We start from the raw sequence: 16,771 nt of genomic DNA on the forward strand, positions 1-16,771 counted from the left end.
TATTGACTTCACTTTTTCAGGCTCTTTCTTTGCAGGAAACAGGCACACTTCGTGCTAATATGCATGGTCCAGATCTTACACATCTAACCTTTAAAAGCACAGGTCAGCACTGACACAGAACGCACCAGTGCCGGCCCAGCTCTCAACAGGGATGAGATTGTCCCTAAGCAGGTCTAAAGAGAATTCCACGTGGGCAAAAGTCCCCAAACACAGCTCTTGTGGCAGACCCATATAAGCCCTGAGTCACCATAAAGCTAACGGAATATTTTGGCTTCCTACTGGGCATGTAAATTTCCAGAGAATCACCACCTTAAACTACATCACACAGAGATGTCCATACAGAAATACAGCAGTCCATTTGGGGAAGCTAGGGGTTTGTGTTTGGTTGCGTGCAGAAGAGTAGATTATTTTAAAGCCACCTTTCTCTTTGATCTTACTTCAGAAGCACTTTCTTCAAAAGCCAGGCTAACTTTGTTTAAAATACAATTAAACTTACTAGGAGAATGCAAGCTACTACAGAAAAATAGTATTTGTGTACTGGTTATGTAAAAATCTTTAAAAAAAAAAAAACAAAAAAAAACAACTTGTATGCATCTATGACAAAAACCACATTTTTAGAAATTAATTTCATTGCTAACAGCATATTGTCTATAAGACATACTGATGAAACATTACTGAATGTGATGGTCATTGTCACTGAGTATTGTGCTTTGATTTTCTAATCTCTTATACTTTTACTCCAATTCTATATACATTGATTAACATAACTTCCTAATAAATTATTATACGCAGAGAATCACATGGTGTTCAACAGGATAACCAGTTTAGCTAAGTCTGAAGGAAAAAGCACTTTGAGGCATTTGAAGAAAAACACTAAAGGTATCCCAACCTGTATGGTAGTTAGGGCCCTGTATATTCTCCATATCTAATTAAACACAATATTAATTTACTACAGTGGTCAGCCTTTGCACATAACCCTGTTCAGAAACAAAACTTTTACTAAAATAAAAATTGTATTTCTATACCTGACAATTACAAAAATGACCTTGGAAGAACAAACAAAATGCACACCAATGCTGCAATGCCTGACTGGGTCTGCAGAGTACCTGAAAGCACATTTTTGAGATGTGTGAAATACCTTTCAGATATTGGTCTAGATCCTGTGAATTCTGCATGTCCACAGCTGCAGATTTTTTTTTCCCCAAGTACCATGGAATCTATTATCGTTTTGCTGTAAAATTCAGTATTTTATGGTTGCTAGGCACCTGACATTTAGTGCTTTGTCCTCTTGCCCTTTTACCTGCTTACACCTTTTCTTCCCTTCAGTTTTCTTTCCAATTAGCAACTCATTTGATTACAGTAAATATTCCGTGTGCAGTCAGTGGGTACAGACACCAAGGGGTCAAGCACCAGAAGATGAATTCCAGCTTCCAGTCAAAGATTGAGAACATGATGATTAACAGAGAAGGAGAGACTAACAGCCAGGGTAAACAGCATCACAGGTGATTCCCCCTCAGACCACAAGCAAAGCAAAACAATTTCTGAATTGGCCCATGTGGGTAATACTGTGGAAGCTGAGACAGTGGGGAAAGGTTGCCCAGAAAGCACAGCCAAAAACTCCTCAGAAATAATTACTATTGAGTAAAATCAATTAACATGTAAGCAATGAGTCTGAACTGTATGTATGTATATGAAAAAAATAAATAAATCTCCCAGTGATAAAACAGATTAATACTGACATGGGATTTATTAGCATTTACTACAGAGAGTGTAAGGCTCTATTATAAAGAATATATTCAAGAGACAAAAGATATGGTTGCATATTCATACTTAAATGAGGTCATTCCTGATCTTTTCAGGTATTTACTGTGCAACTATAGCATTATATGAACAATGACTGTTCGTTTCAAATGTAAATTTTCCCAGGTTTCCATTGATGGTATCAGGAAGAGAAAAGTATTTAAGAAACAGTTCTGCAGCCTCCAGTGTTTCAAAGCTCTACTATCTTACCCAAAATTATAGAGGATATATGTGAACTCTGTAGCCTGGAACTGTTTACCTGGCTGGGTTCTACGGCATTTAATCAGGGTCACCAACACCCAGAGACTCTTGAGGAAAATAATTGTGTAAGGAAAGCAATGCTTCTAAGTTTACTTCCACAATTTTTCTTTTAATACAAACATGCTTAAGAAAAAAAAAATACATATATATTATTTATATATATATATATATCACACAGTTGTACTACACCTATCCTACATTGTACTTATTGTTAGCATGCTAAGATCATGCCAAATTTACCCCCCAATTAAATTATTTCATTTTACTAAATTCAGTCCCTGGGATGCATCCTTGAGGAACAGCTACCCCGATACATTATGTCCCAATAACACAAAATATTGTAACACTACCACAAAACACTTCTCAGAAGAACTTTAACAGAGCTACTTAAAGCTAGTCATATGATTTAGTGATTTACAGAGCTGAGAATCTCTACACATGGATTATCATGGAAGCACAGCAACCTTTGGACCAGGAGGCAGAGGCCAACTGGCAGACGTCACGGTACGTAACAGTCGAGACACACAGGTAGCCATAAGTTCTACCCAGGAAACTTCAGCGAGCAAACACATGAAAACTCTTAACAAACACTGGGAAAGGAAAGGTCTCTCTGAATCACGATGACCGTGTTACTACACAGGATTTTTCTGCAGTTGAGGAAGCTATGAACTGACAAGTAACCCTGTAAATTATTCTGAAGGAATACTAATCTGTGCCGTTGCTCCTCCCACAGCAATAAAATAGGAAAATAATATGAACACAGTTCACTGTTGCAGAGAAACATGCTCTACTGCATCATTCAGCAGAACTCCACTCTGTTATGATAGTAAGCAATACCTCTTGCAGCATAGCTGGCTTGCTACAATTTATCTAGAGTTAAAAGAAATGCATGCACACTCTGTTTAAAGATAGAAAACAAAAAGTAGAGAACTCGGTGTCACTGCCTTCTTGCCGAAAACCTAATTCAGGTCTGCTTAGACTTGAACTCATTGCTCCAAGGAGACTGTATTTTAGATCTGATACCTAGCTCACTAATCTAGTACCTCAGGCAAAGCCTAAGCTCACTATTCTGGGTACCATCTTGCTGTTTTATTATCCTTCCTTAAGATAAGCTTCTTTCTTTCAACCGTTCCAATATTTCTCTGCTTAGGTATCCCAAGTTTATCTATTCCCTAAGGAATAAAGATTGTTCTTCCTCTCATCTATGCTATATTTTCTGCTTCTTAGTACTGCAGAGGGCAAACAAGCTTATGAATAGTTTTATTTTCCTCATATATTCCTAATTTATATTCATTTTCAAATATTTAAGATATGACATAGAAGCATGAAGAGACACAATCCCTGCATTAAAGAGCTTACAGTCTCACACTTCTCTGAGAGATAGGTAAACAAACATCAATATACTCACTTTATAAATATGAATAAAAAGATGGCAAATGATTTAACTAAGGCCACAGAATAAATATGTATCGGACTGATAAGCAGAAACAAGATCGAGTGATGGGATCTCTGGCCTATACCCAATTCCCTTTACCAACTATGTATCTTGCAACAACGTGGACCAGCACTAGAGTTACTCCAAGTAGTCCCAGTTAAGCTGAAAGGCACCACTTTGACACTCTAAACAAGCATTTTAAAACAAACCACAAAAATCCCTTCTCATAATCTGTTGCATACTCAGTTTTCACTTTTCCAGTTCACAGAGCACAACCCCAGCCTGCTTTATTTTTCCAGCAGCGCCTCCTCAGCTGGCGATTAGAGAAGAATTCTAAAAGATGGCAACTATCAGTAGCCCCCTTTTATGGGCTGCTTGAGTAAGGCTCAGGAAGAAGAAATCTGGCTAGCAGAACTGGCATCTGGTATTAAACAACAACAACTACAAGGTATTACTATGTTTGGATCTCATTCTCATCTGACATGTGCTCCTAAAGCAGTGGCCTGAACCTGTGTGTTCCTCCAGCACAGAACAAGCCATACCTCTCTACTTCGCTACTGGGGAAAGCAGGAAAGAGGCTAGGATGGAAAAGACTATGAAAGCCTTATCTATCGAGGTTTAACTGCAAATAAAGAAGTTAATTAAAGCTTATTAGCAGTAAAGGAAATAAGTAGTCTGAAACTGCTTTTCTTAACCCAGGCTTACTCCCCTTTACTAAGGAAAGAAGCGCTATCCTTCCATCCTTGAGCATCTTGATCTTGCTGCAATATGCTTACCGTTTATTCAAACCTAAGACATTACCACAGCTATTAATAATTTAAAAGCATAAATTAATTTTATATTGTTTCAACTGAAGATCAGAAAATGGTTTTAACATATAAACTTTCCACTGGCTATTAGACAATTCAGTAAGTCTTGAAGTCACCAAGAGTTATTATTACAGTGTTTCCAGAAACTTGCTTTTTGTAGGTTATTAGTTCTGACATCTGCCTAGATAAGCTTTCAAGTTAAGCAATCAGAATTCTGCATTAAAACTGAAGAACAACACTCCCCCCTCTCCCAATAAACCAATATATTTCACCTCAGCAGCAGTGATTTAGGTCGTCATTCCTAACAATGAGCTTGCAGGAAAATACTCAGGAAGAGCAAGTACGTTAACATTCATCTCACTAATTTTTCACTCCATTTTTTCCAGCCATGGAGTTCACCCTCTGCAGGAAGAGCCCACAAACTTTGATAGAGGTCAAACTGATCTGCATAGTGACTAGTATCACCACATCACTCTAAGGAAGAGGGATTTTAAGGTAACTTTGTTTCCTTTCACCCCCTGCTTGCCCTCTTGAGAAGAGGCCTGTTGCAGGTTTTGTGTTATAAAAATTCTTCTCTCCTTTGGGCAGATTCGCAGCAACTCCAACAAAACATCCATCCGCATAAATAACTCCTATGGAGAGACCTTCTGAGATTTTAACAACCAACATATCTAATTCCCCTAAATAAAGCTTTAGAGCATGAACAGTAACTACTCCTGACAGTAAATATGTTGATTGCATTATTACAGTACAACTAAAACAAAATTCCCCCTCCAACTATGTGAAATATTCGTTTAAAACTTAAAGGCAAGGCCTCCGATGCCTGACTGAAACATGCACTACAATTCTTATCTGGAGGAGGGGGGGAATAATTTAACGAACAAATCACAAAAATGCCATCCACGTATTTGTTTTCTGTCCTGCCAACGGCTGCAGGATTTGTGACAAAATTAAGCGTGACAGATTTTTCAGGTGAAGTCTGCAGCGCTGCAATGAAAGTCTGTAGCTGTGCAAGATGAAAGCCTTCACTGTAGTGTTTTTCAAGGATGGACAGAACCTGTGGGGTCATGGGGTCCACTCCTCTGCCAGTCCTGGCTCGTTACCTCCAACACAGGTATTAGCGCCCTGACCAGGCTGGTTCTGAATGACGCATGGTGTGGGTTTCCCCCCAGCTCTGCTTGTCATACCAGTCAGAAGCTGGATGGGTATATCTGAGGGGTTTGTGCTGCTATCTGCTCTCAATTTTCTCCCTCAGTTTCATCTCAGCTTACACATTAACGTAGCTCCTTATCTTAGTTAAAATTATCTCCCTTTTAGGTATTTAGGCCTTTCAAAAATCTTTGTAAAATACCATGTCCCCTTTTCACCCAAAATGTTCATTTAGCCATGCAAGACATATTCATTTCTCAATTATTATTACTATTTTTTTTAATGAACTAGTCCTTCCAGCCTCCTAAATATTTTCTTGCTCTTCTCTAAGCTTCTGCCAAGTTGCCACACCTGTTGCAAAGGTACTGGAAGCAAACCAGTCCTTAAAATACAGTCACACAATCTCATACAAAACACAATCTCCCACTTTTTCAGTGCCTCAGCAGATGCACCCTAAACTCAATTCTGTTTTTTGTGATGTTTTTTGTTTGTTTGTTTTGATTTTGTTTCCTTTTACAAAGACTATGTATCATATTGCAAATTGGGGCCTGTTCTTCCTGTCAGAAGCATGCACAACCCCTTTTCATATGAAAGGGAGCTGGGTGCACACAACTGACAGGATTATCAGGCCCATGGTATCACTCCTATCCCTTTTTCAGCAGTACTGCTTTCCAGGTTATTCCCACGCAGTGAATACCTGTTTTGGATTACTGTCCCTCAAATGTATTAGCTTGCATTTGGCTAACTAAATCTCATTTGTATTTTCCAACAATGTGTCTAATTTCTGTAGATAAATGTTTTTTTTTCTGCCCTGACTTTTGTTGAACTCTTCCCACTTTATCATCTGCTAATGTCACTAGTGTACTATTCACTTTCACGTCGAGTTCATTGATACAGACACTAAATATGCCTAAAATGGCTAAACTTGTATCACTGCATGCATATGCGAGCACTCATGTTACTCTTTTAGCACCTAAAACTGCTGTGACTCACCAAACATATTCTCCATACTTTGTTCTATTTTTGTTTATGGTCGTTCACTCCATTTTTCACTCAGATGACACTCCACATACATAAATAATTTGTTAATGAGAGATTTAGAGGTGTATTTGTATTTTAGTAAAACATGTAAAATACTATTACAGCTACAACTTTCCCTTCATCCACTAGGGCCTCAAACCAGTCCTGTACTCCACCATACTCACTGATCTATGTGCAGATGTTGTTGCAGTATCAGATCCTAATTTTAAACACTGAGCAAATATAATGAAAAAAAAAAAAAAAAAAGCCTGTTTTAAAGTAATTTTGCTTGGAAAATTCCAGACTTTTTATTGCTGCTTTCCTAATATTTCTGCCATTATTTTACGAGCACCAGCAATTAGAATCCCATAAATTTATCTAGTTTTTCAGGTCATACTTTTTGTTTTTGCTTTTTTTTTTTAAGAAAAAAAAATCTGTATTATTACTCAGTTTCTTAGTGCCATCTTGAACATCAGATTACTTAAATATCTTAGTAACTTTCGAATGCCCCCTCTATTTGTTGTCAATAACAATTTCACACAGTCCTGATTTTTAACTGCTCACACTGTTTTATCCTACCATGTATGCAATTTCAGGAAGTTCAGCATAATGGCTTGTCTTTACAGTAACTTTATGCCCCTTTCCATTTATAAACTGACCTATTTTCTCTCCGCTTGACTTCCCTTTACCTCCCCAATATTTACAACAGCAAATTCTTATTCACCTTTAACTAGTATTAACTCATTTCTGCCACCTTGACCAAATGCTTTGCAGAACTGAGACCCAAACTTATTTTACCTGGCACTTAGCCCTTTCCCATAATTTCTCTTACAGCAGACAAATACTTTTTAAAAGCAAACTGTTTTTTAATTCAGCTATTCATACTTCATTTGCACAAGGTCTCACTTCCAAAGAATAGATGAAGACAGACCCACAACAGAAATAAATGTATCGCTTACGCTCACATGAAAAGCAGCAGAACCTTATACTAAGACGCGAGGTCACATCAGCCCAATTCTTTGTAGGACTGTAACCTAATCAACCATTAACATAAAAAAACAAGTTGTATTTCATGTTAACTTTATTTTCACCTACTGCATGTTTACCAACTAACAAAAATGTAAAAGTCTGCCCGCATTACCAATATTTACATTTATTATTCTGTATTAAAATATTTTCATTAACATTATAAAATAATCTTTAGAGATGCATTTAGAAAATGCTTTACTAATTCACCTCAATTGAGATGAAACATCTAATTTGCACTACATCCAAGGGAATTACACTCTGTGATGCTGTAGAGCCTTACAGAACTACATTAACAAGTACAGTCTATCAATGGTTATCGGCACTGTGGCTTTTGACTGCTCACTAAGAACCACAGTGCATAAATTACTTCACCTGTCAGACAGCTCAAAGCCATGCAGGCACAAAGTTTGAATGGTTCAGACTTTCCCTATTACAAATAACTTTTTCCAGTGAGAGCGAAGAGGGAGCAGTGCAAGGGAAAAGGGGTGGATGGGATGGTCTATCATAACCTACCAGAATTACATCAGAAGTTTAAACAATTCACATCTTCAACGAGCTATCATTCCCAAAGACATCCAACAAAAATCCACAAGTCAAAATGAAGGAGTTACTTAAATAAAACAGAAGACACACCTCACAACTGCCTAGAAAAAAGTTAATCTGATGATTGTTTTGCAAAACGTTCGGTATAATTAAGCCAACAGGACTACTAATGCCACACAAAATAAATTCAACTTTCTAAATTATTTAAACAGTAATTTTAAGTCAAAATGACAGCATTATTAGAGATAACACAGCAAAACGAGCAAGGGGTTCCTGTAGCTTGAGATCTTATCTCAGCCAACATGGTATGCCAGATGTTTCATAGAAAGAAGCAACTTTCATCACAGACCATCACAGATCCAAATCCGCAAATGTATTCATGTAGGTACACACCACCAAATCCCTCTGAATTCATGAGGATCCTATCTGCCAGGCAGATCACTGCGTCACTTTATAGGGCACAACATACAATTTGATAAAAATGTATATTAAAGTTAACAGGCCTCAATTTGTTTGGCTTTGTTTGCGAAGCCATTACAATAGTGGGGCCAAGACTCCAGTCATACTTGAGACTAAAAAGGAACATTTTTTTTCCATGGGGAATTGCTGAGTAGCTCATAAAAACCTAGCACTATAAGAAACCTCAGGTTATGTTCTTCAACACTGATAACATAAAACAGTTTTTACAAATTTAGCATGAGAGTACTTCTCTTTCCATATAACCAAATTCCCCCCAAACCCTTCAATGTTAAAGCTAAATGATCACGAATCTAGAGATATGTGTGTATATACAGTCATATTACTGCACATGTAGGGTGGTGAACTCAGCTGGAAAACACTTCACTTCAAACTTAGATTGTGTTAGAAGCAACAGCGAGTAAAGCAGTAATTCAAAAAACAAAAACAAACCACCCCCCAAACAACCACCTTGACAGTTTATTTCAGAATGGCCTACGTAAATGATAGAGATTATGATAAATCAAACATTTTAAAAGATTCTTCATCTTAACTGTTTATCAACTTTTTTTTCCCTAAATTGCAAATAAATAACAAAAAAACCACTTTCAATTATTTGTATCTAATCATTCAGACACATTTTCAGCAACTGTATGTAAAATAATGTCAGTATCAGCATGGTAAAAATAAAAATAACATTTTTGGATGTTTGATTCTAAATTATAAAGTAGTATCTTGTTAAAAATTAATAGCCATTAGAAGGCTAAATTATCATTAATTACCTTAACTGTCATGGCATATAAATGCTTCCAAAATACATATGAAAACACAAATGACATACCGCCTTACGTCACAGTGCAATAAGTTAGGCTTTCAAGCCCTTCTAAAATACAGAAATTAAAAAAAATAATAATAATTTTGCAAAATAAATGTGAAATCTAGTCAGGTAATAGACTACATGGTCCACCAGAAGAAGTCAAAAAGCAAAAACTATTTTCTGTGATCCAACAAATGTTTAGCAACACGACCAGAATACTATGTATTAGAGAGAGAAAATAAACAGCAAAGGACATCCTGAAGTGAGCTTCCCACTTCATTCCTAGGCCTACTAGCAATCATAAACTTTGCTAAAGCTATTAACTATGGCAATTTCTTTCCTTAGTCTGGATCTTAAAGCAATCATATGTCATCACCAAAAAAAGAAAAATTCAGTAACTACAGATATCTGACTAAGGTTTTCCAGACATCATTGTAACTCAATAACTGCTCTACTGTGCTCTGAACTCTACAGCTTCAAGCTGGAAGTCAATCTAGGACAACCAATAGAAAGTGCACCTGTACAATTACTGCATTTCCTAATTCAGAAGGCCAAACTAGAGACAGATAAAGCTTGTGTGTACTCAGATCACCAAAACAGAAGTCCAAAAGCCCATACATCTTTTGTACACATTGCACATCTATCTTAGCATTAACTGCAATGAAAAAATATCATCTATACAGTTCAGAAACATAACATTACATTCCTTAACCAATGTACATTAAACTTGATTCTAAATTAAATATAATCATCACTATATAGCATCTAGAAACACTATGCATGCAATAGCTGTAAAATCTTTCACATAAAAAAACCACTAAGTTAATCAAAATTAATTTCTTTTTAAAAATCATTTAATAACAGAACAGCACCACATACAGTAATTTAAAATATTCAGTGTAAACCTCCATGCTACATTAAAAAAAAAAATCTGCATCTTAAAAAATAATCTGCATGACTTCAAGGAATATAAACTTATTTTTTAAAAACTGCAAAAATCTACTATTTTTCAAGTAACAGGAAAAAAAAATATTTATCTTTGTACTCTAAAATAAAACATAATGTATGCTGCTGGTAATTGATAACAGTATAAATTAGACTGCTTTGGATATCTTCCTACAGATGCATTTTCCTTCAATGTCTGACCCCACTGAACAGTAAACAAGTTTACATATAGGAACACATTTCAGTGCTTCAAAAATTAAACTAAGTTTCTGTAACTACAATACCAGGATCTCTTAGTAACTGTCCTTTAGTACCACCGTTCTAAAATAATCAATTAAAATGGCTCTGACATGGATTGTTTATATACTTAGGATCCCCTGAAAGTTTAAGGCTTGCATCTGTAAAATACAAATAAAATAACTGCAGAACATAATTACCTTTAAGTGATCACTGCAGCAGACAAATAAGGAATTAGAAGTCCTTTCTGGTTTATTTTTTAGCTTTTTTTTTTTTTAAGAGTAGGGGTATTTTTATTATTGCACACACCGACAACCCAATATAATCCCACACTCAAAAATACTACTGCAACAGCTTGATAGCACTCACCGCAAGTAATACTGTTTTAAAGCGAAGGCAGCGTTAGAACAACTTCTGGGAAAGTTAAACTCCTCTACAATTTCTCCCCACTGATTCTTCTCAGATACCTGTCAAAAACAACACACAGGGGCCGAGATACACAACGTACACACAAACACCTCGTCGACAGCAAACATCGCAAAAAAAAAAAAAAAAAAAAAAAAAAAAAAACCCTACGAGCTGCCACGAAGCAAATAGATAAATATATGGAGAAAATAGTACTAATAATAAAGAGGAATGTCTATGGGGTTTGGGACTGCATTTGTTACTGACAGCCGCTAATATTCCCCCTTCGGGAACAATCCCGCTCCTCGCCGACATCTTCCCGGCTGGTTGTGTTTTGCCTCCTTTCGGGGGGCACGGCCGGGAGGGCCCGCAGCGTTTTGGGGTTTGTTTGTTGTTGTTTTTACTGCCTGGACAATAACCAATCGGGAGTCCCTCTGTCGCCCCCTTTTAAATCCTACCGCGGTCCGTTAAAAACCCAAAGAAGTTTAAAATAAAGGCAGGCGAGGCGGGGAGGGGGCGCCCCCTGGGCTGCGGGGTGCGGGGGAGCGGGGGAGCCCTCCCGATGGGTCCCCCCGCGGCAGCTCCCCAGCCACAGAGAGGCCTTTCTTTTGAGGCCTACATTTCTGTCCCTAGCCTTGAAGCCTAAAGATGGCTATTTGATTACACACCGTCTTGGGTGCCCCTTTTGTTATTTTTCCCCGGGAAGGGCTCGGAGGGCAGCGCCTGCCCCCCCCCCGGCCGCGAGGCTCGTTCCCTAGCCCATGCTCCGTGCCGATTATCGATGTTAAACATGCCCGCTAATTTTGAGTTGCACTAAAACTGCGCTCAGACTCTCTCCTCTCTCCGTCTCTCCCTCTCAGAGGCGCACACACAAGCTGCGACCACAGGCGACACAAACTGCCCCTCACGGCCCCGAACGCCCCGCTCCCCCCTCGCCTTCCCCCGGCGACGGGGGGCAGGGGGCCGGGGCCCGGCCGGGGGCGGGGGGGGGGCCGGCCAGGGGCTCCGCCGGACCCCCGGATCCCCCTCCATCGCTCCGCCGACAAGGCCAAGGCACCAACCTGCCTGCCTGCTTGCTTCCTTCTTCCACCCCCCACCTTCTCTAACCGGCTTTAAATAGGACGGTTCCCGGCCACCCCGGCTCCCCCCGCCGCCCCCGGGGGTCAGAGGAGACTTTTGGGAAGAGGTTAGCGGGAGGGAAAGCCAAATTAAAACTTCCACTCACCTTCCCAAATCCGCCTAAAGTGGTGACTCTGGTGTAGAGAGCGTGAAGATCCAGCTCCTTCCCACCCACCACAGGGATCTTCTTAAAAGGAGACCTGCCAAAGGAGATACACACAAAACACCACAACTTGTCAGCTCTGCCCCCTTTTCTCCCCTCGCTGGGGCTGCCGTGTCCTTCAGGGAAGGGGCTGGAAGTTGGATCTGGTCGGTTTAAAAGCCTCCCCCCCTCCCGTTCCATCTCCCCATTTTCCTCACCCTCTGCTGTGGTGAAACTGCCGCAGCTCGTCCAGGAAAGCGAGTCCCTTTCTCCGCTGGTCTGCGTGGTTTTTACCCGTCGAATTTGCCATTTTTGTAATAAAAAAGGTCCTCTTAAAAAAAAAATCCAATTTAAAAAAAAAAACGGCCGACAACAACAACAACAATCCCCGGCTCCTCCTTGTCTTTAAGAGACCCAGGTGCCCGTGCTCGGCCGGGGATCAGCCATGGAGAGGGGCTTGTTTAAAAAAAAGTTTAAAAGGAATAAGGGAGCCCAGAGAGTGTGGTAATTGCGAGTCCTGTCTCCACACAACACACAGGCAAAGAGACAGGGAGGGAGAGGGGCACCTCTCAGTAATTCCTCCTCCCGCTGCTGCTGCCTCTCTCAGCACCACGAACCCAACCGATCCAGCCTGCACATGAGACTCAACATGGTGCTGCTGGATCACACAATGAATTGGGTTACTGTTGTGGTGGGGTGGGGGGGGAGCCGGAGTGAGGTATTGACAGTGTGTGTGTGTTACAGCCGCGGCTCCATGCGATCTCCCTCTCCCTCGCTCGCTCCCTCGCTCGCTCTCTCGCACACACACACTGTACAGCTACGGCGGCGGCGGCGGTGGCGGCGGCAGCAGGATTCACTTCTCTTCTCTCTCAGACAAAAAGATCTGAGGCCGCCGTGCTTCTGCCTGGACGAGAGCGCAACACAGCGGGCCCCGCAGGCCGCTGCCGGTACTGCACGAGGCAGCTCCGAAGGCAAAAGCCAGCGCAGCCCCAGCAAGCAGTTCCTGGCGGGGAACAATAGGCTCCTCTCGCCGCTAAGGGCTCATCTGCAATGTGCCGCAAACTTCACACAAAGCCGGGCGGAAAGAGGCGAGGGAGAGGGAGAAGAGGGGAGGAAAAAAACGGCTACTACCGGTTGTTGCAGGGCCGGGGGCCGGGGAAACGCGCCCTCCGCGCCGGGCTCGCCACGGCGGCCGCTCCCCGCTCGCTGCTCCGGGGGGAGGGCAGCAGAGGTGGGCTCGCAGAGCGGAGCGGGGCCGTGGTGTTTTTTTTTTTTTTTTTCCTCCTTTTTTTTTTTTTTTTTTTTTTTTTAATCGGGCTCACGCCGAGCGCCTCGAGTTCAAGGGGTGAGGGGGGTGGGGAGGGGGGGGGGAGAGAAAGAAAAACAACAACGGAAGGGGGCACTGGCGGATTTTGACTTTTGAAAAACTTTGTGGAGTCCCCCGGCCCGAGGTGTTCCCAAGGACAGGAAATCTCCCCGGGCAGCGCGGGGTGGGGGCGGGGAGGCGCTGTGCGGCAGGGCCGGCCGGAGCCCCCCCTCCGGGCCGAGGGGGCTCCAAACTTCCCCGAAGAGGAGCCTTCCCCAGCAGGGCTGCCCCGGGGAGGTTTGCCAGCAGGGGCCTGAACTCTGCCTCGCTCCATAAATATATATATATATATTTTTTTCCCTCTCAGAGGCGCTCTGCCCTGTAAGCAAAGAGCTTTAGGGCTGCTCTACTCAATCTAAGCCGCATATATGTTTCTGTGTATGGCTTAAAGTGTACAATTATGCAAGGAGAAAGGCCTCGGCCCTCACCCTGGGCTGGCGGTAGCCAAAAGCGGCGGCCCGCTCTCCCCTTTGCATATGGCGCGTGCAGTATTTGTAAATATTTTCCTCATCACGTGTATCCAGCGCCTGGGAGCCCAGGGGAGAACCTGCACTGCGGTCACACCTGCGGAGCAGGTGGGAGCAGAAGGGGCCTGCGCAGCCAGCGGTGCCTGCTGTCCAAAATCCGCTCCCCAGCTGAAGCGGTGGGGTCCAGGTGGGCGTTTGTCCTTCCTTACACGTAAACAGAGCTCCAGGTGAGCGCCTGTCCCAGTTTAAGGGGCGCTGAAGGAGCGTGGGACCCTCACAACCAGCACACAGAAATTCAGGGCCAGATTGGGCCTTTAGTTTTCTTTAAGCAGAACTCCTCATTAAAGTCAGTAAGGAGCTCTGTTTTGAAATCAATGGCACATTATGGCCCCAAGTGAGCACTTAAGGGAGAACTATAATTCCTTTCTATTCCATGTACTAACTAACTTCAGGAAATAAAACATTTTTTTGAGGATTTTTTGTTTTTCTTTTTGACTTGAATGCTGTTTCAGCTTGAATATAAAAAGACAGAAATAGAGCAAGATGGTTGGTAAGATTTGTCCTTGGGTCACACTTATGGGGGGAGGGGGAACAGGGGGGGTAGAAAAGAGATCCCTCGGTTTCAAATCAATAAATATTGAAAATTGCCCTCTCTGTGCGGATGGGCTGGTGGTGCGTCAATTTCAATGCGAGGCGTGCAGTGTCTGTCCCCTGTAGCCTTGGGTGCCCCCCCTGCCCCCCAGGCTTGAAGGAGAGCTGCAGCAAGCCCCTGCCTGTGACACTTCGCGTCCCTGCGATTTCAGCAGCAGGCTCCCAAAGCCGGGATAACGCGAACGGGCGAGGCTTAAAACAAACAAGCGATTGAGGGGGCTAAGCCGCTCGCTCGGGCACACGCAGCTAAACCTTCCTTCGCGGGAGAGGGCGGTGGTTTTTAATCTCGCCTCCAAATTCCTCCCGAGCGGGGGGTCTCCCCTCGGCGAGGGGCGGGCGGCGGAGGTGAGTGGGTGGCGGAGCAGAGCGGAGCGGGGCGGACAGGCGAGGCGAGGTGAGGTGGGTCTCCATGCTCGGCAATTGCGCACGGTCCCTTACGTAACCGCCAGCTGGGGATTCCCTGGAGGGGGTCACTTTATTCAACCATTACACGGACCCCGGCCGCCGCCGCCGCCGCCCCGCCGCGCTCGGGGCCGCCGCCGGCCGAGGCTGGGGCTGGGGCTGGGGCCGGGGCTGCGGCTCCGGCTGCAGGCAGCGCGGCGGCGGCGGCTCCTCACAAAATGGCGGCGCCCATGGAAGCGGCGGCAGCCCCATTTTGTGCCCGGCAGAGCCTGTCAACAAAACGCCGACTTGGCCGAGGCTGAGGGAACAGAAGGCGGCGGCTTCGCTCGCGTTACGGCGCGGAGGGAGGAGAGCGGAGGATTTTCACCGCCCTCCCGCCGCCGAGAGGAGACTTTTCTACCAAGTGTGCGCGGGGGGGGGGGGGGCGGGCAGGGAGGGAGGAGAGGGGGGACGCCAGCAGCCAGCGAGTCAGCGGCTGCCTCAGCCCGGAGCTGCGGCGCGGGGGAGGGGAGGGGAAGGGAGGGGTAGAGAAGGGAAGGGAAGGGAAAAGGAGGCAGGCGGCGGCCTCGGCGCTGCCCGCAGCGGCTGCGGGGCTCAGCTCGCCCCCGTCCGAGGGCTCCGGGGGCTGCGGGAGCACGGCCCGGCCCGGCGGGGGCTGCCCGGGCGGGAGGCGCTGTTGGCGGCGCAGCCCGGGCGGAGGGGACCGTGCCCGTGGGATTCTGGCGAACCTGTACTGAATGACAGGACGATCTGGCTCCTCGTGTAGCTAACTAGGTCACTGTCAGCACTTAATTACTGTTTGTTTCATTTTAGTGCGTGCCTTATGCATAAACCGGCTATTAGGCTGATGCTTCAAGTAACACTATCCAGCACCAAGGTACAAAATGTCTGTATTGGGCTCTGATCTTGTGATGCCAGCTCGGTAATAATTGCTGTTTTACATTAACCATGTCTGCCTTTCCGTAGCTTGCTTCTTTAGCCTGTACCTGGAATAGATGGAGATCCCATACGATATGGCTGCAATTTGTATTATACCACCTGTTTGGCTGTTTTTGTGATGATGGGGGCTCCCCTCTCCTTTGAGGTAGAGGAAGGGTTTATGAATTAAGGCCTTTTTTTTCCTTGTTTACCTGATTTAATATTGCATGTGTTTTAATTATACCTAAATAAAAGCATTAACCTATATTATTGTTGAAGTGATAACTATTAATGTGCTAATATTACATTAGTATTTTAAAATTAGAAATATAGCTTGTTGCATATTAAAGGCTCGAGGATGAAATGTAGGTTAAAAGATTTTAAAAAAATCCTGCTGCTTTTTTAAAAATCAATTTATTGATCTCTGTATAGTACCTGTCAATGCATTTTGAATTCATTTAATTGTAAAATAAAATCTGTATTATTATAAACTGTTTATGAAAGTTAATATATACAATGGATTTTGGTGTGTAAATATTACATGTGGAATCAGCGTAGTTGCAGACAGTACAGATCCAGTAATTGAATTGTCACTGTTCAGTAGTGGTGGTGTCTTTTTTTTTTGGGGGGGGGGAGGGGGGAAGGAGGTGTCTTTTTTTTTTTTTTTTTAAGTACAACTGTGTCGACAATTGTTGTATTCTAGTAGCTGTATCCCATGTTGCAGTTTCAAGCTTTTTTTTTTTTTTTTTTTTCTTTCCCCAAATCTTTAATATTAAATTCTGTGCCTATTACCTGTCTGC

General features: G+C 43.0%; 1 protein-coding gene and 1 long non-coding RNA gene across 3 annotated transcripts in view; one reads left to right on the plus strand and one right to left on the minus strand.

The window, feature by feature from the left end:
* The window catches only part of ARID2 (AT-rich interaction domain 2), a 102,717-nt gene extending 89,320 nt beyond the window's left edge, over window positions 1-13,397 (minus strand). Inside the window, exons 1-3 of the mRNA XM_068669355.1 lie at window positions 12,386-13,397; window positions 12,132-12,225; window positions 10,871-10,968 (exon numbers count right to left, since the gene is read on the minus strand). Of these exons, the coding sequence (XP_068525456.1) occupies window positions 10,871-10,968; window positions 12,132-12,225; window positions 12,386-12,477 (284 nt within the window). The 5' untranslated portion in view covers window positions 12,478-13,397. The remainder of the gene's footprint in view (window positions 1-10,870; window positions 10,969-12,131; window positions 12,226-12,385) is intronic.
* A 1,355-nt stretch (window positions 13,398-14,752) lies between these two features.
* On the plus strand, window positions 14,753-16,462 carry LOC137849605 (uncharacterized). 2 transcript variants are annotated; one of them, XR_011091988.1, is made up of 3 exons: window positions 14,753-14,996; window positions 15,867-15,930; window positions 16,020-16,462. It is a non-coding gene; the product is annotated as an uncharacterized lncRNA (long non-coding RNA). The 2 variants fall into 2 exon arrangements; XR_011091987.1 differs by lacking the exon at window positions 14,753-14,996 and having other exon boundaries at window positions 15,482-15,930.
* The last annotated feature ends 309 nt before the right edge of the window (window positions 16,463-16,771 follow it).

The sequence above is a fragment of the Anas acuta genome, chromosome 1, assembly GCF_963932015.1.
Source record: "Anas acuta chromosome 1, bAnaAcu1.1, whole genome shotgun sequence".
In the NCBI taxonomy this organism is placed as follows: domain Eukaryota; kingdom Metazoa; phylum Chordata; class Aves; order Anseriformes; family Anatidae; genus Anas; species Anas acuta.